General features: G+C 43.1%; 1 protein-coding gene and 1 long non-coding RNA gene across 3 annotated transcripts in view; one reads left to right on the top strand and one right to left on the bottom strand.

Annotated features, from left to right (window-relative positions):
• Positions 1-8,336, top strand: part of rabgap1l (RAB GTPase activating protein 1-like) — a 118,572-nt gene extending 110,236 nt beyond the window's left edge. For both annotated transcript variants that reach the window (XM_019875197.1, XM_019875196.1), the window contains 5 exons: positions 822-926; positions 2,367-2,450; positions 2,612-2,683; positions 3,511-3,711; positions 5,948-8,336. In XM_019875197.1, the coding sequence (XP_019730756.1) occupies positions 822-926; positions 2,367-2,450; positions 2,612-2,683; positions 3,511-3,711; positions 5,948-6,103 (618 nt within the window). In that variant the 3' untranslated portion in view covers positions 6,104-8,336. The remainder of the gene's footprint in view (positions 1-821; positions 927-2,366; positions 2,451-2,611; positions 2,684-3,510; positions 3,712-5,947) is intronic.
• A 5,791-nt stretch (positions 8,337-14,127) lies between these two features.
• LOC109519149 (uncharacterized) lies at positions 14,128-16,236 on the bottom strand. Its single transcript, XR_002168886.1, has 3 exons — positions 16,074-16,236; positions 15,511-15,593; positions 14,128-14,175 (listed from the first exon to the last, which is right to left on the bottom strand). It is a non-coding gene; the product is annotated as an uncharacterized LOC109519149 (long non-coding RNA).
• Between the last annotated feature and the right edge of the window lie 5,797 nt (positions 16,237-22,033).

The following is a 22,033-nucleotide window of genomic DNA, read 5'->3' as shown; positions in this document are numbered from 1 at the left end:
TGCGCCCGGAACACCTCACAAAGGAGGCGTGTAAATGTAAATAATGTAAATCTACTAAGCTCCATCTTCACAACAATGGATATGCATCATTGCAGACACTGTACTGATCCACCCGTTGATCCGCCGTTGCATTCTTTCGTCACTCGTGAACAGAGAAGCTGGCACCAAAGTGGAGCGAGTACTTCCAACCTCTGAGCCGGTCAGACTCTTGTTTCGCACCACGCAGCAGGTCCTACAATAAGGTTGAAATGACAGTAACACAGTCAGCTGGAGTATTTTCATGAGAGGCATAATTAGGTTGTCACTGCTGATGAGTTGAGCGCTCTGCAGCAGATTAAAAGTGTGACCTTCATCAAGTTATCTCATGCTGTGTGTGCAAATGCCTTTGTGTCTCGGTCGTGTTTCCTGCCTCAGACGAAATATCGACTTTGCAAATATTTCAAGGTTCCCTCTTGTTATCCTTTGTTGCAAAATGTAACCCATCTTTCGAGCATAAGCGCCATGTTTCTTGGTAGCCACGCTAGTCAATAGCGTCACCCCGCATGTTGCTTAGCACAATATGCATGGTGACGTCATTCATCCCAACTAGAATCGATCAGGGAATCATTTGCAAAAGCGCCAAACTCCAAGGAATTAGATCTCTGGGAACCAGTTCGCAAGGAGAACAGGTTTTCTTTTCCCATCCATAACCGACTCACAACATCTGAGTACTATTTAATATCCCTCAATTTTGGCTACGACAAGGTGGCTGTGTAATGTGGCAGAATAAGATGCACATCTGTCACGTAGTACACCTTGGCTGTACGTTTGTGTGCATTCAGGCAGAAGACAAGGCCGATGTTCTGAACAAAGAGTTGCTCAGCACAAAGCAGCGTCTGGTGGAGACGGAGGAGGAGAAGAGACGACAGGAGGAGGAGACTGCTCAGGTAACGGCCCCCCCTCACTATGCCTTTCCACAGAACTAGCACATCAGAGGAAGTGCAGTATCGCCAGCATTCATCCGCTTTCAGACAGAACTCCCCAAAGATGGGCGTTGCCATGTCCGCCGTGCATGTTCACACATCTGTTGAGATTTTGCACATTTAGATAATTATCGGATACTGTATGAGTAGCAGGTTAGTGTCAGCCTCTGAGACAGTGACAATTGCTTTGAACACAAAGTGTCATGGATAGTGCCAACGCTCATAATTTGGTCGCGGTTTTCTCTTTCCTCTGACATTCTGTCTGTGTGGCCCATCTGTTATGATTTTTACAGCCATGGAAAATAGGGTGAGACCGCCATGTTTTCTTCGATTTCATTTTAATGTCTGGCGCCACTTATAGTGTATCTCATGACTAATGGACCCAAGGGTAAACATGGAATGCCTAAAAGTGCCGTTTTTGGAATGCCATCTCGATTCACATAAGAACTTTGGTTTATTATCCAGAAAACCTTCTGAAAATGAGCTCTGGAATTCAACTCTTAGAAATTATTTATGTTGTCCAAACAAATGTACCTTTAGTTGGGCTAGGCATTGAAAATGAAGAGGAAACCGAAGAAACAAGGGTGGTCTCTTATTTTTTTGCATTGCTATACTTTGCGTCGAAAAGAAGGAAAGTCTCTGGTGAGTTTGTGAGAGATCATCATGTGAAATTACAGTATCCAGTTTTATTTAATTGGTCCAAAATTATTTATTTTCTACAAATAATGTAGATGTATAGTTGTTTCTCTGTGCCAACAACATATAGTGACAGGCATGACAATAGAATGCTCTTCCAATACCACTGCTTGTCCTCATCATCATCATCTCTATACATACACTTTTTAGGACATTTTTGTGAAGCTTGTATCTGGCTTTCTGTGGTGTACAATCTTTCTACTGAAAGTTACTTGAATGTTCTTGTGTTTGGATTATTATGAAAAGGATTAGTCAACTCAAAATTCACTTCCGCTGACTTTCTTTGATGCAGTATTTCTAAACCACAAATAAGAATGACGGTAAAGGTCATTTTGAAGGTAATTCACTGCATCACGCAGTGAGGTGTTTCTTTGTTTAGGTTATTGAGATTAATTGGGTGAGCAAAGGTCAAAGCTAAAAACTGAACAGTATCATCGGTGTGAAGAACTTTTGATGCAGTTTATTAGAGGCCATTAGATTATGCTGGTGTGCTTGATACATTGGCTCATAAATGTTCCACCGTTCATGTCTACAGAGACAGTGATGAAATTCGACTCTAGGTGGTACCATTATTGAGACGTATAGATTGATTGTCATTCACAGTACAGTATTTTAATCTCCCATCTGTCATTTCAACAGAGCATTCTTTTCTGCTGTTATATTTCTGTATATGATTTTTACCTCCTTGTCTATTGTTGACACCATCAGCTGAAGGAAGTTTTCCGGAGGGAGCTGGAAAAAGCCGAGGTGGAGATCAAGAAAACCACAGCCATCATAGCGGAGTATAAACAGGTCCGAAATTGTTTTGTTCTCCAGCTAAAACCTAGATCGCTTAAGTCACTTTTTGGACACGTTTGACTCAGACAGTCGTAGCGTCGTCACAGTACGGTGTTTCAATGCATCCTAAAGTTCAAGTCTCAACTGTTATGTAAACATGTTGGTCTGTGTGTCAGATCTGTTCCCAGCTTAGCACCAGGCTGGAAAAGCAGCAGGCAGCCACAAAAGAGGAGCTGGACATTGTCAGGGTGAGATTCTTTTCATTCACAAGGCACCAAATGCACGTTAGTTGTTTTTTTTCCGGACAGAGCCGCAATTTAAATACGCCCGTAGAGATGTATTTTTCCTAAAGTTTCCTTTTCGTCATTGTTTATGGTGTCAGAATGTAACATAAGCATCCTTACCAAACCATCTACTCATTTTATAAAAGTCCTGATTAAATAGGGGAAAACTGTCGGCAGGGCAAATCAAGTCAATGTGAAAAATTATCATGTCTTGAGGGATTTCACATTTCAGATACTTGGCTGCAAGAACCTATCATCCGGCATTATTTACCGTATTGGCCCGAATATAAGACGGTGTTTTTTGCATTGAAATAAGACTGAAAAAGTGGGGGTCGTCTTATATTCGGGGTCTAGACGTTATACCCATTCGCGACGCTAGATGGCGCCAGATATCAATGAAGCGAATGCTGAACTTGACTCCCCAGGCCAAAGTGAACCCCTGCCACGAAGAATAAAAATAAAAATAGCTGTAGCACGAAGAAGAAAAATAAAAAATAGTGGTAAGAAGGAAAAGAGAAGAAAACAATAGAAGAGATAACAGAAAATGGAGAAACGTAGTGACAATCTGGAGAAAAGTGGGTCGAAGATCGGCCAGGTTAACAGGCAGCTGAGGAGAAGTTATGATGTAATTTACATTTCAAAAACCAGAAGAATTAATTTGGTGTTCAAAAAGTCTTTTTTCAAACTTGAGTCTTGAAAAAGACGGGGTCGTCTTATAATCAGGGCCGTCTTATATTCGGACCAATACGGTAGTTCCCCTCTCACCTGTGTGTGTGTGCATTTCTGTACAGAGTAAAGTCAGCGGTTGCGAGCACTGTCGAGATCTTTTCAGCACCCTGGGGTGCCTGCAAGTGTCGTCTCCGGGCGGTGACAACGCAAGCTCCGAACCGTTGGACGAGGAGAAGGACGGACTGAAGGAGCAGCTCAGGCAGATGGAACTGGAACTGGCACAGACCAAACTGCAGCTGGTGGAGGCCAAGTGTCGCATTCAGGTGAACAGCACCGACACGTCGGGGCAGCGATAAACATAATCTATCTTATGTGTCCCAGCATTCACATACAGTACAATATTCCAAGATGATGGAATAAACAATTATTATCCAGTTACCGTATTTTCAGGCACACAAAAGTCTGAACATAATCTATCTTATGTGTCCCAGCATTCACATATACAGTACAATATTCCGAGATGATGGAATAAACAATTATGATCCAGTTACCGTATTTTCAGGCACACAAAAGTCTTAAATTTTCTCCAAAATGGACGGGGTGCCTAATAATGCGAGTCACCTTGTGTATGCACCGAGTTCAAAAATCGGTGAATGCTGTGACTTGGATGAAGGGTCCGCTTGACTGACTGATGTTGTGCCGACATGTTGCTTGTATAGCAAAAAGGCGGATGTAACTGAGGACAGCATGCGGCCGTTAAGGTGGGAAGGGTGGACGTGAAAGAGGACGCTAAAAGTACGCCCCCCAGTAGGTGCCAATACGTGCATTGTGCAAAACAACATCCCGAAAAGAGAGACACGCTTACGAAGCACAGTTTAAACTGCAAGCTATCAGTTACACGGAGGACCATGGGAATCGAGTGGCTGCAAGAGAATTCAAGATCAACTAATCCGTGGTGCTCAGTGCTTTTCTTTTATGAAACGGTGCCATTTATCCACCTGGGCAAGGGCGGCTGTGGCGTAGCAACATCCGGCGGATTACAAGCAAAAGCTGGCCATCCTCTGCTCCTACTGCAGTAAAAAGTGTCAAGTTCTTCGTTAGATTAAATAAAGACGCTTTCTTGGAGTTTTTAAAACCTTATTCTGCCGCTCTGCCGGCCTCACTTGGCTTCCATTACCGACTGACATGACTGTAAACTATCTAAGTGAAATTGAAAAACAGAGCCTAGAGATGATGTTCATCATAGCGTCAATGGCAGCTGTAGGGGAGCCCTGAAACACAGTACTGCACTGCTACTGGGAGAGAAAAAAGTACTTGCTGCCATCATGTGGCATCTATAGGTAATTACAAACCATTTTGTGCAGTCGTCATGTATTGCTGGATTTTCTTCTCAACTGCCAGCAGTGCCTAATCTCCACCACCTGTAAATACAGTACCAGGTTTTCAGTGTACTGCGCTCCAGGCTCAAAATAAGTGGGTTGGCATCGCAATTTGCAAGTCAACATTTGCCATTTGCGCCTCACGTTGACAAGCAAAACTGCAAGCGAACATAAACGTGACACAATGCGCTGACGTCAGGTACGTGTAGAAAGGCGGAAGCGAAGCTATTCACTTGATGGCGTGGGAGGACAGCCAAAGTGTGGGAGCACCCCAAACTAACATCGAACAGCGTGTCTTGTAATCGTTGCCACACGGACCTCGCGCTACGCTGAACTCGCCCAGTGTGCCCCCCTGATCAACTATTTAAATAATTGAGAGCCAATGACTGCGTTTACCTGTCGTCAATATGTCTTTCAAAACCTGAATATTGGCAGTATTCGGGTTTTCAAAGACCATGTACGCACGTGCAAAAACCCAATTATGCTCCTGTGTGTGTTGTTCAAAACCCAAAGACCCCTGGGTTACCTTTTTTTCGAACCCGAATACTTGGTCATATAAACCCACTCAGGTTACTTTGAACGGGGCATTGGTGTGCGTGCTCTGTGCGTGCTCTTGCTTAAATCCACATTGAATCTTGGTCTTTATCATACAGGAACAACTTGTAGGCACGGCATGCCGCTTACTAATCGTAGCGAGCCTGATTTGAATATCTTGATTTCTCTGCTGCGGTATCACGTTCCTTTCTGTCTATACAGTGAAAATGTCACAGTGCATACAAACACTGACATATTTGTGTATAGGAATCCGTGTGTCTGGTGCGCAGCTCGTGGGAAATATACAAGCGGAGGTAAACAGCCTTGGCGGAACTAAACCAACTGGGCACAAACTAAACTTGGCGCAGCACAGCAGCGCACTTTTGGAGTGAGCAGGAAGCCGACTGCTTTATTCCTGTGCTGAGTGATATGAATATGTGTTTTCTTGAAGATAGAATGTCAAAAGCAAGACTGGTGTCTCTTTGCATCACGATGTCTGTGCTTCGCCACTTGAATTGGGTTATTCCAATGCGTGAAGAACTGTGCGGGTTATTCCAAATGTTTCAGAAAACGTAATTTTGACCTTCACCCGAATATTGACCGCCTGTCAACGTAGTGAAAAGTACGCGCTCTTGTGGTCACGCAGGAACTGGAACACCAGCGAGGAGTCCTGATGAATGAGATCCAGGCAGCCAAGAATTCTTGGTTCAGCAAAACTTTGAGCTCCCTCAAGAGCTCGGCCTCATCTTCGTCCACCTCCTCGTCCCAGAGCCCGTGTTCTCCAAAGGAAGGCCCCGCCTAGAGTCGCTCCCCTCATCGCCTCAGTAAAGGATCACACAGCAGAGAAATGCGGTGTTCCTTTTCCAAACTGTCTGGACTGTGCCAAGATACAAGAGGGGAAGGTGATACAAAGCGGAAGACTGAGTCAAATCCATCCCGTCTTGGCCTCCTTTGCAGGTGATGGACTTTCCGTTCCGTTCGCTCCGTTATAGCCCTCGAACCTCGCTCAAATGCTGGATGGCTTGTTAGTGAGGTGATCCTGCTTTTACACAATTCGGGTGATTTCATTTGAATTCTACTGTGTTTTCGGGAGCCCTATGCTAGGCGCAAAATTAAGAATATTGTCGTCTATGGTGACACAAGAACAGCCTGCTGTATGTTGTGATCTGAAAGACAGCTAAAGCTCCTCCGTTAAGGAAATAACTGCAAAGAGCTGCAACCCGGAACAACACAACATTTGTGTTTCTTCTTTCTAGAATTCTAACGTAATGTCCTAACAAATGTATTTTTTTTTAAATAACCTTGTTCATTTCTTAAAGGGGTTGAGAAAGATTTTTGTTTTTTTTTTCTAAAGTTTGAAATGTTGTTGTAATCTCTGTGAGCACAGTATGTGATCGATCGTTCTGGTCAAGTCCAAACGCAGACGCGCCAAAACGACATCTGCAGACTCTCTTCAGCCTGTTTCACGTCTGCCTGCCCCCACTCGGGGGTTTTATTGAACTCCGCCTGTCTCATCCCAATCGACATTTCATTCACTATCCACACATCCAGTTGATGCCTGCAAGCATTTCATTTGCGTTCCGAATGAAAACAAAGTCCTCAAAAGAAGCCATCGCTTTGTGAAGCAGGTCCTTTGCTCTAAACACAAACTAAGGGGGCATGTTCTTCCCCATTCAACATATCTTCCCCACCCTTTGATCCTGAAATTCTGTTTTTTAAAGATCTAACGGTCACAGATTGCTGCCTAGCTCTGCTTCACGTTGGCTGAAGTTTCACCGGTTATTGAGTTTTGAACAGGTCGCCAATGGTCCATCTTAATTGCCAAAATTCAAAAAATACATTTGCACAACTGCACCAACACCTCGTTTGCTTTTCAGATTATGAATAAGGAAAATACCTCCTACTGTTGTGGAGACGGAGCACCCGCAGTGCATAAATGGGAGCTGCTTTGCTCAGTGCGCACATTTATAAAGCCAACTACAAAAAAAAAAAAAAAAAAATCTGATTTTATGTGCAGGAAAGTTTTATAGTAAAGTTTTTTTTGTTTTTCTGTTAGTAATTTTTATGTAAACAGAGTGACTGGACAAAAGATAGCACAGGGACGTGGTGGTCAGCATGTCTGCCTCTGTGGTTTGGGGTTCAAATCTGGACTTTCTGCCTTCCCATGTGGGCTTTTGTGGGTTTTCTCGGCTGTTCCGACTTCCACCCACATTCCAAAAACAAGCATGATAGGTTCACGAAATAACTGATTGTCCATAGGTGGGAATGTGAGTGTGAAGAGTTGTTTAGTTTTTCTTTGAATGTGCCATGTGATTGGCTGACCAACCCAGACTACACAAAGTCAGTCGGGATAGGCTGCGACTCTAATGAGGGCACGTACTATAAAAATGGATGGAGAAAGAGAATTGGAAAAGATCCTTAGCGCATCAATCAACAATTGAAATTTAAAAGAAAAGCTGTAGCTTTAGCGGTTCACCGGCCGAGTACTCCATTTTTGATGCCAACAGGTTCATTTTATCCATACTGGCATTGCTGTCTGCCTTTGGAATGTCCGTATGTGCCCGCATGTCGGAATCTTTTCAACTGGCTGCCTTTAGTCGCTGGCTGAAGCGGTTGGTCGTGCCATAGCAGCCTCCCTGGTCCCGTTGGGTCCTGTTGGACTTACCCTCAGTGCCAATCACTTCGCTGGTGGCCATCAATTCGCCTAACTGGACCAAATGCACCAAAGGGAGACGCTGACATTTCCATTCACATTCCTTGTGCTTTTGAAACGGTTGCAGAGTTGTGACCATCCCAACAACAAGCGGTGGTGTCATGTCAACATTTACACACACTAACATTATGAGAAAATGTCGGTTGGTTTCAGAGTTTTATGAAGCACAGAACAATTATTTTAGCTGAGGTTACAGTCAGGACGGCTGCCAGTTTATGATTCACCCTCGACTGTTCACTTTGAGAGACTATTAATGTTTGCTGTTAAGTCAATGTCTGATCTGCATTAATAAATGTCAGTGCTTCGAGCCATTTGTGCCCTTTGAGCTTTTCCTGTATTTTCATTTCATGTATATGTCAGGGCGGCCCGTTGGTCCAGTGGACCAGGGTGGAATTTGCATGTTCTCCCCAGGCCTGCGTGGGTTTTCTGCATGGGTTTTCTCCGGGTACTCTGGTTTCCTCCCACATTCCAAAAACATGCATGGCAGACTAATTGAACATTCAAAATTGTCACTAGGTGTGAGTGTGGATGGTTGTGTGTCTCTGTGTGCCCTGCGATTGGCTGGCAACCAGTTCAGGGTGTCCCCCGCCTACTGCCCGAACACCCTCTAAATTGTCCCGAGGCTCCAGCACCCTCCCCCCCCCGCGACCCTTGTGAGGATAATGCGGATTGGAAGATGGGTGGATGGATGGATGGATGGATGTCTATGTCAGTGTCTTAGCTGTGGATTACCAACTCGTTCACCTTGAAGACTGAAGAGGCTTTAGCAAATCGATTGTCATCAAAGGTCTGTCCACCTGATGATGACATTTGTGTATTTGCAGACAGCATCTCTGGAGCTTGTTGTCACGGGGATGTCAGTAATGTTACGGGACAAGGTAAAATATATGTGCAATAGTAAGTGTTGGAACAATACTTTTGGTTTCACATTGTGCTGATACCATGTGACACGCGAAAATACACGACTGGATCCACAGCCAACTACTGTTGGTTCACGTGAGAATTCAACCTTGGCGCGCGGGGGTGTGAGAGTTGGGTCAAATCAGTCCCTAATGAAGGACCAGGTAACAAATGCATGTTCCACCACTGGGTGAGTATTTGCAGCTCAACAATAAAAAGATGAACAGTCCACAAATGTCATATTTAACTCAGGTTACTTCAAATGTTTGACGTCAAGTATCTTCAAATTGCTCTCGTGACCTAACTCCCAGCACGGTGGTGGTGGTGTGGTTACCACGACACTTTGGTGGGCACCTCGTCACTGGTCTTCTGAAATGCAGTTTGCATGTTCTTCCTGTGCTTGTGTGAGTGTTTGCGCTTCCTCCAGCCTTCCTTCCACATTCCAAAAACATGAACGTTTGATTGACTGAAAGCTTGAAACTGCCCATCGATGATGACTCATCTTAAAATCGGCTCCAGCTCACCCGCAACACTAAAGAAGACAAGTGATACAGAAAATTGATTGATGAATGCTTTTTTTTTTTTTTTTTTTTTTTGCGTTAGCATAAATCTGAGACGTTCCCCAAGGTCACGCTGTTTCACATTTTTCATATACACATTTCTTTTTCTGAAGACCACACACGTAACTGTGTAGAGCAATTTATACCCTTTTAACAAAAACAGCCTTGTTATTAAATCGTGGGACATGGTTTATGCATGGAAGTAGGCGTTCTTTTTTAGCGTGACGAGTTTCAAGTGTGGTTTGTGCTGTTGAAATATGTCATGCAATAGACATTGATTGTTTGTCCACTAGAGGGAGCTCTAATATCGTGAGAGGAATTGCAGACTTCCAAAACAGGCCAAACCTATGCCGAAATGAAAGAGTAAAAGTCAATTTGCAGTTAGTACATAAAGTAGTTTTGTTGTCAGGCATTATTGGTAGAACATCAAAATAACTCCAAAGCTTTAGGGAAGTTAAAAAGGTAAATATCTATAGTATATCGTTAAAACACAAACCTGACTGTTTTACAAATAAAATCCAAATGAGGTTGTTGAACACATAAGGACGTGTTCAGAGTTAACTCGTCGCGCGCAGTCATGTTAGCTGACCTTGAGTGGCATGCAGGTATTATTATTGTTATTTGTAAATAGTATTTAGTTCAAGTCTCGGACTATTAATTAAACTGGATCCGAGCCTCAAATAAAGTTCATCTTATCTGCTTGTTGTTATTTTTATATTAAAATAAAAAGAAATCGGCCCACTTCAGAATTAAAGGTCTCAGTTGATCGGGTCTGAAATCAATTTGAACGTTAAGCAATTGCATTGGACGCGGCATCGTGAAAGACGCCATCATTACAATCACAATTGCGACAACATATGAAAACAAGAGACATTGCGCACAAGTGGATGTCCTCCAAAATTGATGAAAGGACAAGAAAGAAAAAAGCAAAACATTTCAAAAGAGTTTTTCTGACTTTGTCGAGTGCAGTATCTCAAAATATTTCGTCTGTCAGACCATGAGGTAAGTCGGAAGATACAAGCCTTTTCTTAAACTGTATAAAAATGTTGAATGTTATCTTACTTGTTATTTTCTTCATCTACTTTTTTTCCGCCCACGGGCAGTATTTTACAAGTGTGTTCTTTGTTTTGCTTAAGACAAAACAACCTGTTGAAATATAATCACGTGAAGCCGAAACTCATTATGACTTTGTGGGTCACATGGGACACGTGGTGAATAGACGACGTCCAATTGCAGAGAAAGGAAAACAACGAAAGAACTAGTGATGTGTCGGTCGCGAACGAGCCGGTACAAAAAGCCCGCTCTTTGAAGTGAACGATGAGAGCCGGCACCCTCCCTCGAGAGCCAGCTCTGTCATTTTGCTTCTCTTTCTCTCTCTCTCTCTCTCTCTCTCTCTCTCTCTCTCTCTCTCTCTCTCTCTCTCTCTCTCTCTCTCTCTCTCTCTGTCGCTCTCTCGTTTTCACGTGTCTGAAGCGAGGTTTGGCAGAAGAGAAAGGGGAGAGGCAAGGGGCTTGGTAGGTACTGCACAGAGTGCACGCAGAGCACATGCTCCGTCGCGTCTGCGCAGCCACAGACAGACACATACCTGTCAACTTGTCCGTTTTTGCCCGTATTTTATACGGTTTTTTATCATTTCAAATCATGTACGGCGTATTACAACTTTTATACCGAAAAAAACCCAATTGTGAACCGATCTCACAAAGACCATTTTAGCTCAAATCCAGATCGTCTCACCTGCTGGTAGTCAACGACAATGCCATAGTCGATCGCTACTATTGTCACGGCAAACCAGCAAAAGTCATTCTCAATCGTATATTTTTTTTTCATCGCTGTGTAGGTAGGATTGATAAAGCATGATGTGCGCATGCGCGGTAAGCCGTTGTAAGGGTTTTTGTTGCTTTGTAAGGGGAATCGTAATCATTTATAAGGGCAGCGATTAGCCGAGGTTGACAGGTATGCAAAAGATTTCACTTTCCCAGTTCCAACTTGTCCAGAGAATCATAAACACAACAACAAAGACCAACATGGTGAGACAGCACCTGATAAAGGTACCCAGGGAGTTGTATTTTTTCGGTGGGACTGTACTTGTCAAGTTGAGAGCCACTTCAGTCGAAGGTTTGTCATTCCTATTGGTCACTGGTAGAGGGCGCCCTTACGTTTCGTAAAGACCTTGTCAACACCGTCGACGACGGGCGCGAGCCTCTTTGCGAGTTTGCGGTCGAATTTTACAATGATTCTTTCTGCTGTTAGCTGACATTGGAAAGTGAAATCGGGTTTATTGTTTCCCCTTGCCAATGGCGGGCCCTCTGCTGGAGTTTAAGACCGAAAGTTTCTGACATGTTGATCGATATACAGTGAATACTTTGAGGGGGAAAAGTTATTGGGGCCCTCAGAAAGTCATACGATGTTTCCTCCCCAATCTGAAACAAAGTTTGATTTCACCGCTATCCTTTAGGTTTTGCAGGTTCTTCAGCCCCCGGCCCGTTGGGACCAGCAGAGAGCACGCCGCAAGCATACAGATGAGACTTGCGTCTCAACTATTCCAGCGGAGTTGCCCGAATCAATAAAGCATCTTGAAACAATACATGAAACGCCTAACTATACATCGTCGTTTTTTTCGTCGAAAAACGCCTTATGTGTACATGGTCGTTTTTTCTGGCTAAAAACGCCTTACGATACATGGTCGGGTTTTTTTTCGTCTAAAAACGCCTTACTATACATGGTCGTTTTTTTCGGCCAAAAACGCCTTACTATACATGGTCGTTTTTTTCGGCTAAAAACGCCTTACTATACATGGTCGTTTTTTTCGGCTAAAAACGCCTTACTATACATGGTCGTTTTTTTCGGCCAAAAACGCCTTACTATACATGGTCGTTTTTTTTCGTCTGTTTACATTTTGTCATGTTATTGTATGTTTTATATATGTTCAATAAACAAACAAACAAACAAACAAACAAACAAACAAACACCTTTCTACACATGGTCATTTTTTTCGTCTAAAAATGCCTTGCTACACATGGTCGATTTTTTTGGGTTAAAACGCCTTAGTAGGTCGTTTTTTTCAGCTAAAAATGGCTTACTATACATGGTCGCTTTTTTTCGGCTAAAAACGCCTTACTATACATGGTCGTTTTTTTCGGCTAAAAACGCCTTACTATACATGGTCGTTTTTTTCGGCTAAAAACGCCTTACTATACATGGTCGTTTTTTTCGGCTAAAAACGCCTTACTATACATGGTCGTTTTTTTCGGCTAAAAACGCCTTACTATACATGGTCGTTTTTTTCGGCTAAAAACGCCTTACTATACATGGTCGTTTTTTTCGGCTAAAAACGCCTTACTATACATGGTCGTTTTTTTCGGCTAAAAACGCCTTACTATACATGGTCGTTTTTTTCGGCTAAAAACGCCTTACTATACATGGTCGTTTTTTTCGGCTAAAAACGCCTTACTATACATGGTCGTTTTTTTCGGCTAAAAACGCCTTACTATACATGGTCGTTTTTTTCGGCTAAAAACGCCTTACTATACATGGTCGTTTTTTTCGGCTAAAAACGCCTTACTATACATGGTCGTTTTTTTCGGCTAAAAACGCCTTACTATACATGGTCGTTTTTTTCGGCTAAAAACGCCTTACTATACATGGTCGTTTTTTTCGGCTAAAAACGCCTTACTATACATGGTCGTTTTTTTCGGCTAAAAACGCCTTACTATACATGGTCGTTTTTTTCGGCTAAAAACGCCTTACTATACATGGTCGTTTTTTTCGGCTAAAAACGCCTTACTATACATGGTCGTTTTTTTCGGCTAAAAACGCCTTACTATACATGGTCGTTTTTTTCGGCTAAAAACGCCTTACTATACATGGTCGTTTTTTTCGGCTAAAAACGCCTTACTATACATGGTCGTTTTTTTCGGCTAAAAACGCCTTACTATACATGGTCGTTTTTTTCGGGTGAAAACGCCTTACTATTCATCAGGGGTGTACAACATACGGCCGGAACCGGCCCGCAAGGAGGTTTGATCAGGCCCGCAGGATAATTTAAAAGTGAAAAAATGCACAAAAGACACGGAATGAATATTTTTAATAGGGTGCAATTCGTGGAATATCCGCTAGGGGGACACTGGAACAGACAACATTGTTTTGATCAGAGAAAAAGACAACAGCAGCCTCAGTCCGTCACTGAGACAGACCCAACACAACAAGCCTCATTTCATTTTTTTCAGACGAAGGAAGATTGTTCTTGGGTCCTCCGTGCCACAAGAGGGAGTCACCTGCTCACCGCCAGAGTCCACCTACGAGCACAGACCAGCAGGCAACACTTTTTGCTCTTCTTCCTGTTATTCGCAAGGTGCTCAAGTCAAACTTTGGGCCAGCCTGAAAAGTAGGAGACATTTACACTCGTTCAATGCACCATCATGACTACTTTTTTGACTTTTTTTTTCTCCCCCAGGCAGCAGTAAACATGATCGGATTCCTGCTCTCGAAAGACCCAACAGTCTATCTCCCTGGTAAGTTTCATGCCCAACACATCTTTGTCTGCACAAGAAATTGACTTACGTGTAACTCACGGATGCTTTTCCTCTCAGGTCAACACACCTGTCCCACGTTCTTCTCGAGAGCTGACCACTTCGCCGCCCAGCAACAAGCAGACTGCCATCCAACTTGCAACTTTTTCCTCTGCTTTTGTGATTGTCTACTCTGCAAAAGAAATAAAGCTTGATTACAAAGAACACTTCAACTCAACTTCAGTTTTTTGCTAAACTTTTTTCTGAATTTTTTTCAAATGTTTTTCCAAAAATTTTTTTTCCTGGATTTTTTTTTCCAGGCAGCTAAATCCAGTAAAGTGGGTGTGGCCTGGCTGGAATGATGGCTGATGATTCGCTGATAGCTGCGAAAGTGGGTGGAGCAAGATGATAACATGCTGTGATTGGTGGAAATGGGTGTGGTTATGTAGTTTTTTGCTAAACTTTTTTCTGAATTTTTTTCAATTTTTTTTTTCCAAAAATTTTTTTTCCTGGATTTTTTTTCCAGGCAGCTTTCTCCGATTGGCGGGCTCTTTGGGGCATGGCTATGCAAATGTATAACAATCTGATTGGTCAGAACTTTTAAAGTGGGCACGGTTATGCAAATTAGGGTTTTAGGTTATGCAAATTCGGGCCTCACTGCAATTGGTGGATGTCAAATTGGGTGTGGTTTGGGGCGGATTGCAGCACTTTTTCAAAGTTGCACTTGGGTCACATCAGACACATCAGTCTTTTCACTGTTCCCTTCGGTGTCACATGATCCAAAAGCTCGATTCCTGGAGTTTCGAGTCATGTGGAGATCAAGGGCACAGTGAAAAGAATGTCTGATGTGACTGAAGCGCAAGTCTCAGCTCAAGACGTCAGTCTTTGAAAAGGCTTCGAGTGAGTTGAGGATGGATTTGGTCATGATAGGCAAAGACTCGAATTCAAGTTGAACAATTTATTGGACAGAAAAGCGAACATGACAATGTGAAAGCATTTGACCAGTCAATCTTTGTGTGGGCCGGTTCAAGTTGCACGCACACAAACACTGACAACAGGCCTGAAATGGGAGCATGTGCTTGACCAGCTCATGCGTGATGTCACTGACATCTCATGACACACCAAGGGGGACATGAGCACGTCCGACTTCTCTCACTGAGACAACTGCCGTGTACTCCACAACAATATGATCAGTGATCACACTCTTCTGGTCAAGTTTTTAAATGACATTGAAGTGGGCCAAATTAGTCATATGTATGTATATATTATATACAGTATACATACAGTATATGCATACATCGACACATTTTTAAACTAACTTGGCCCACTTCAAGGTTTAAAAACATATTCCAGAAGTGCTTGATGATGCTCGGGTTGTCTATGTGGAGTTGACACTGTTGTGCAGTATACGAAGCACAAGTTTAAGTTGAGTGAGAGACAGACAGGCGGGCGCACTCACCTCCACCTTGTGGTGCAACGTGACATCAGACATCAGCTCTTCAAGCACACCACAATGCTCAGTACTCACACGTGTCCAAATGCAGGTTGGCGTCCCTTCCGCATGTCCTCCGAGTCTGGCAGCTGCGCCTTTGGCCCAGTAATCTGACGAATCTGGTCAGGCAGAAAAACAAAACTAAAGTGGAAAGTCACACACTGTAGTCCATAAAAAAAGCTGTTTCTTTTTTTCTTTTTAATTTGAGTCGTTATTCGTAAAGTGGCAGACTTTTACTATCAACCCGTCCATTTCCAAACACTCACAATGCATCTGTTTGAGTGATCCACTCGCGGCTCTCTCCCCACACCTAAAGTACAATGAGCAACCTTCTTTCGAAACCTTTTGATTGACAGCTGAGGTCTACTTGTCGGCGGCGTGCTCGCTCGCTGCCCCCTTTGCTGACGTTGTTTTTTACGTTGAGTCACAACAACAAAATTAAAGGAGTAACGTGTCGTAATAACACAGAGATACACTCAGAGATAAACTGCGAAGTCAGTTTAAACTTTTTAAATTACTCACTGAGAACAGGGCTTGTGGACAGCGGAAAAACTTGCTCATTTAACCAGATGTGGTACCGTTGTTTTTAAATTACTCACTGAGAACAGGGCTTGTGGACAGCGGAAAAACGTGCTCATTTAACCGGATGTGGTACTGTTGTTGTGCTTGTACTTATTCTTCTTCTCGGTGAATTGGATGTCTTTAGTTCATATCGCCCCTTACTGTCCGGGAAACCACAAAGGCGTTTGGCAAGCAATCTGAATTTAATTTACAGTATTAGCCAAGCGTGCAACAACACGAAACCCTTTCCAAGTTGAAGTATTTAGTTTTGTTGACTGCAAATTTAAAATAAAGCAAGGAGTAGCTTATGTTTGTTAAAATAAAGCAAGGAGTAACTTATGTTTGTTTTGTTCACTGCTGCTGTTGCAGTTAATACTCACTATTTTTGTTATGATGCACCATAATTGATTGTTGTTGGTTGAATTTTAATTTTTTTTGCTTGTTTATTGTTTGGAGCCTTTTTAATGTTCAATAAAATAAGTAAAAAGCCATTCCTTTGCTTGATAATTGTTGCTATTTGCAGTCAGTAGAGTGCAATGTTTAGTTCACCAAGTCATTTATCAAAATGTATGCTAAATTTGTCATAAATATTTAAAAGAAAAGCTAAAGTTAAACGAGCCGTTTGAGAGCCAAAAAGAGCCGGCTCTTTTCACTGAGCCGATCCAAATGAACCGGATCACCGAAAAGAGCCGAAAATCCCATCACTAGAATGAACAAGTTTTTTTGCAAACAGTTACTGTACAGGCACTTCCCCTCCTTGGTCCCGCCCTTTCTGCTCTGATGCAGCAGACGCTTTATTGGGAACAAATATGGGATTCAACTCCCAAATGTAGATCATTGCAATGAGATCCTCACACAACAACAACAACATGATGACCTGCTTTCAGCATTCTTGTTTTTTCCTCTGCTCTGTCACATTCCTCCAATACGTTCTGTATTTCCGCAGATGCCAACTGTCTATTATTAGCCATTCTCTACTTTGACTGCCACGAAAAGCAGACTAGCAGAATTCAAAGTGATGTTTTGAGTGAAAAAAAAAGTCTCCCTTTGTCCCCAAGACTCAATCAGTTGAGTCGTCTTTTTTTTTAAGTTTTGAAGTTAAAACCTTCACAAGGGTCGCGGGTGTGCCGGAGCCCATCCCAGCTGTCTTCTGGCAGTAGGTGGGGTACACCCTAGGGTACCACCGATTTTCTGCTCCAAACAACTGCACCCTTCTGCAACAAATCATAAAATTCACCTCATTTGTCCCAATATCAAAGAATGAAAAGAACCTTCACCTGTAATGTCAATGCAATGTCATGTATTGTGTAACCTCAGACTGCATACTTTTTACTGTTGATGTTTTTGCTAAGTTTTACTCTGCAGTCTGTTGCCAGGTGGGCATTTCAAATAAGAATGTGTTCTCAGTTGCCTTAACTAGATTAATAAAGGTTAAATAAATGTACTAAATCTTTATTTCCTCATTTGATATTGACAATGATTAAGAGGATATTCTTGGCAAAAATTGACCCGGAACATGAGGTGTGTATGTTCAAGTTAAAAGTGTCAAATATAAATGACCCCGACGTGCTCGCTAATGTGCTTGAAGCACGTGTGCTCATATGTATCTCACATCAGACAAGCAAGAATGAGGCAACAAATGACTAATGAGACCCTCACGATTGGGTTCTGGCAGCTGCGGGGCGGACAGAACACCATGTTCTGTGCCCGTGATCAGGTTCACAAAGCTGCCGTGTGGCGACCATAGATAGACTGTGCATGCTGCCATCTGATGGTCATCGTGACACCCCGCCAAGGGCTAAGTGGGGCAGTTTGGACTTATGAGGAGCTCTTTGGTTGGACAGTGTTAGGTATGAAAGCTAAAGTGACCCAATTTCTGATTTAGGGGTCCTTTGCAATGAACTGCTCGGCGTGGAATTGCAATCTGCACACTTTTCTTCTGATGAGGTTATTTGGTGTCTCTTTTGTTGCTGTGCTCCTAATACGTCAGATGTTTTGCTGAGTGAATGCGGGCTCCTCCCCCTGCTGCTGCTGCTGCTGCACGCGAGTTTCACGGTTTTGCCTGTCAGGCAGCATGATCCATTTTACAACAGTAAATAGATCCTCTTCAGTGCATCCAAGTTGGATTCTTCAGAGTCACACCTTCTTCCAACAAAGAGCTCCCTGCCTTTTTTACACTATATGGCCTAGAGGGCGAAAAGAAAAATAGACCATCAAGAACAGGACCGCTAACCCATCATAAAGTGAAAAATCCGTTTATGTGAGCGTGACGAGTCTCTGTGCGTCGCAAAGTCAACATAAACAGATGTGCGCACATAATGTGCATTGTGTACATCCCCAATACCGCACATATAGCAACATGCTGACTCAGCCGGAAGTTTGAAATCCTGATTTATGGCTGCTGCGCACGTGCGCGACTCACATTCGAGCAGCAACCCAAAAGTCAACGGCTCAGAAACAATTCACCGCAGAAAAATGTTCATGGATTCTAATATCAAGAGAACACAGTAGAATGTGATGGATGCTAATGAAATGAGAAGATGCTCCAGTGTGTTTACTGGTCAACAGAAGGTGCTCACTATCTGTCATGGTCTGTAAACAAGCCTTAATTAGAAGTGGAGCGATTAGATTTCTAGCTGACACCAGAGCTGCGTGTTTGTGCACGCGACCTGGGCCACGAGAGCCCACAAATAAGCACCGTAAAAAGTGTTTGGATTAAACGTGTTTGCGCGCAGTAGTTGCAATGAGGAGGAGTCACACAGCTGATCCAGCGAGCTGCAGAAGCCAAAAAGTGATCAAGCGCATGCAATGTCGACACTTTGTCATTCTGCAAGCTCTAGTTTTGATGTGATGATGTCTGGACAAATCGGGAGTGGAAACATTTGTCATAGGCTGCCAGGAATGTTTACATCTTTAGCCTCTTCGGGGTCTGCAAACCCTGCAGATTTGTTTGGGATACCAACAATTACAGCTGTCATCTCCTTTCCTACGTTGTTAGTTCAAATTGAAGTGAACATTCAAAACTCTGCACAAGAAAAAAAAAAATCAGTCATTGTCACTTGGCTTCTCTTCTCTTGGGCTGCTGAGATGAAGACAGGAAACTAGAGACGAGGAAGAAGGAGCATAGGGGTGGTGCTGAGTGCTAGCAGAACCGGTCTCATCCAGTGTGGGCTGCGTGCATGCCCCTCCTCACTTCCTCTGTTCTGCCCTCCTCTCTCTCTCTCTCTCTCTCTCTCTCTCTCTCTCTCTCTCTCTCTCTCTCTCCTGACTCAGCCGCCTCTTCCTCAAGTGCTCCGTCATGCGCTGATGGTCACCAGGAACAATTTGGATACACATTCTTGACAAGTGGAAGAGGATACACAGCACATTTAAAGGCCTGCTCCCTCCACCCTGCAACCCCGCAGCCTCCCCCCACCCCTGCAGATCCAACTACAGGCCGGTGTTCCATAGTAAAGAGTAGGCCTACGTTAGGAATCTCAAGGTGAACTCTGTTATTAAATATATTGATGCTCTTGCACGCATGCCCCACATTCCACTGCATGGACTCTGTGCTACTTGCTATGAGCCTATTTAGGTTGCTCTTATCTATTTATACTGTATGTGCTCACGAGAAAGTTTCAGAGCAGTGGCTGTGGAGAACATGTACACTGCACCCAGGAAGACCGCAGCCCAGATTCAAACCCAGAACCTCCGAACCGATTGGCCAACTCCACTATTCTGCCTGCCCAAGTAGTTGTAATGTGTATTCCAATACACACAAGAGTGAATTATGCTATCCATAAACTCCTCCTATAAACTGCTATTATAAATCCTGCGCCTTTTCCTCTGAAATAGAGTTGAAATTGAAAAAAGAAAAAACATTTACAGCTTGAGATCAGTGTAACAAGTGTAAATACAAAAAAAGGTGTCCTGTTCCTCAAAATACTACAAATGTTGGGTGTCCTGGTGAAATGTAATGTTACCAGCACCCTTCATGGCCAGTACATAGAAGCGAGCATAGTAATTCCATCATGTCAGTTTTGCGAAATCCGTTTTCAGGTTTGTACTGTTTCTCGACATGTCTTGCTCTAAACATGATATACTATGATGATTCATCTGTCGCTCCATTTATTCATGCACTGTCTGCTGAAAATACTTTCAATCACGTGTGATCTGTAGCCTGTTCCAGCTGACTTTGGGCGAGTGGTGGGGTGCATCCAGGACTGGTCACCAGTGAATCGCAGATAAAAGCGAACCACTGAGAACTATGGGCTAACTCCATTTTTGTCATTTTTAAATCAGGCACAGAAGTGAATAAAGAAAAGCCATATCTTTCAGTTAAATCAAAGCTCTAGATGTAAATCAAAGTTTTATTCCAATTTTTGGCATACTACGGGCAGTCCGTGACTGCACTCAGCACTTTTCTTGATTGATCAGTGCAACAAATGGCCACGACCACAAAACTAGGCTATAAAGTACCAGAAAGTGGTGCAATATTCAAAAGTATCCAGAGGAACTATTCTTTGACCAGATTTTATTGCAGCCATAAAACTTGAAAAAACTCTCTTGTCAAGTGTCAAAGGTGGCTAAATTATGACTAATTGACAATTGATTGATTTTCACATTGTAATAAACCTCTGTCTTAAACATGTATGTAGATGTACTCAGACAACCTGTCCGGCGATATTTAGCATGCAGCAAAGTCTGTCCACATCTGACAACGTGCAGCACAAGTGGTTCCCATTAATTGATAGTCTTAATGAGGGCATGAATGTTTTCTGTCTGTGGACTGATTGCCAGCCCCCAGCCAGATGGGATATCGTCAGCAACTCCCCGTGGCCAAGAACTGAATATACACTACCGGTATACCGTGGATAATGGTTGGACTGTTGGGTGGTCTCACGTGAAGAGAACAAAAACAGTTTTTGTCCCGATGGTGGTGGGCTCTGACACGTCATAAAGAGCGCTAGCAGCAGGTTGGCGAGGTCATGCTGGCTGCGGATCCCAGACATCATGAGAACTGGTGCTATTAGTGGACTCAGCCAGCTGCCAGATTCTAAACGTATTTTCATACTAACCCTTCTTCTACTTTCAGCCAAGATCAGATGCACACACTATTAATATATTTTTATAGCTCCAGCTATCTTCACCATTCCGGCAAACATGGGTGGGAGTCTGTTCTGCTGCCAACAGGTTGGGGTCATGCTTCTTTAGGCCGAAAATCCACAAATATAGTAAACAAACATCAATGATGTCTGCCGTTTTCTGTTATTCATCAAAGTTCCTAAACACTACCGTTCACTCTTGGAAATTAGAAGACACATATTTGGCTTTTTTTTTTCATCATTTAAAATAGTTTCCAAGTTGAATAAAGGTTTCTGACACTCTTCTGACTAAAAGACTTACACCACATGTACGATTCACACTGGTTGAATTGATTGTTCGGAAATGGGTCCAATGTCATGCAGGTAAGCCGCTGCTCGCCCCACCCACCACACAAATGGGCGAATGGGCTCTCATTACCATGAGGACTGAGAGTGGAGCTAGAGGACCACGACTAAACAAACAGCTACATGTTATCAAATGGTCCATCTGAAGAGCAAAGCAAACCCCCATAAAGACAAAAATTTTCACTCATGGAGGCAGCACTTCTTCACCAAGCCGCCAATTGAACTATTTCCAAACCCAAATCCTCCTTGCCCCCACAACTACAACTCTGTCAAACCTTGAAGTATGTGCTGGCCAACAGGGAATCATTTCGTTAGTTAATACAAATCTGTCTGAACACTGCAGCTTTGCTTAACTTTGAGCTATGACATGATGGGTGTACAGTAGTTCCGCTAGGAAATCTCAGACCTTCACCAAATAAGTGCAAAGCTATGGGAATGAGTAATTAGCTACACTGTTACCTCACAATAAAACATTCCAAAAGGCTGGCTCCCAGAAACAGTCACTGCAGAGAACCAGCTACTTTGGTCCCTTGATTTATGAATTTCATTGGTTCCTTGACCATGCTCAT

The sequence above is a fragment of the Hippocampus comes genome, unplaced genomic scaffold (genome assembly GCF_001891065.2).
Source record: "Hippocampus comes isolate QL1 unplaced genomic scaffold, H_comes_QL1_v1.1 scaffold132, whole genome shotgun sequence".
Lineage (NCBI taxonomy): Eukaryota > Metazoa > Chordata > Actinopteri > Syngnathiformes > Syngnathidae > Hippocampus > Hippocampus comes.
This window is presented reverse-complemented; position numbering and strand designations above follow the sequence as displayed.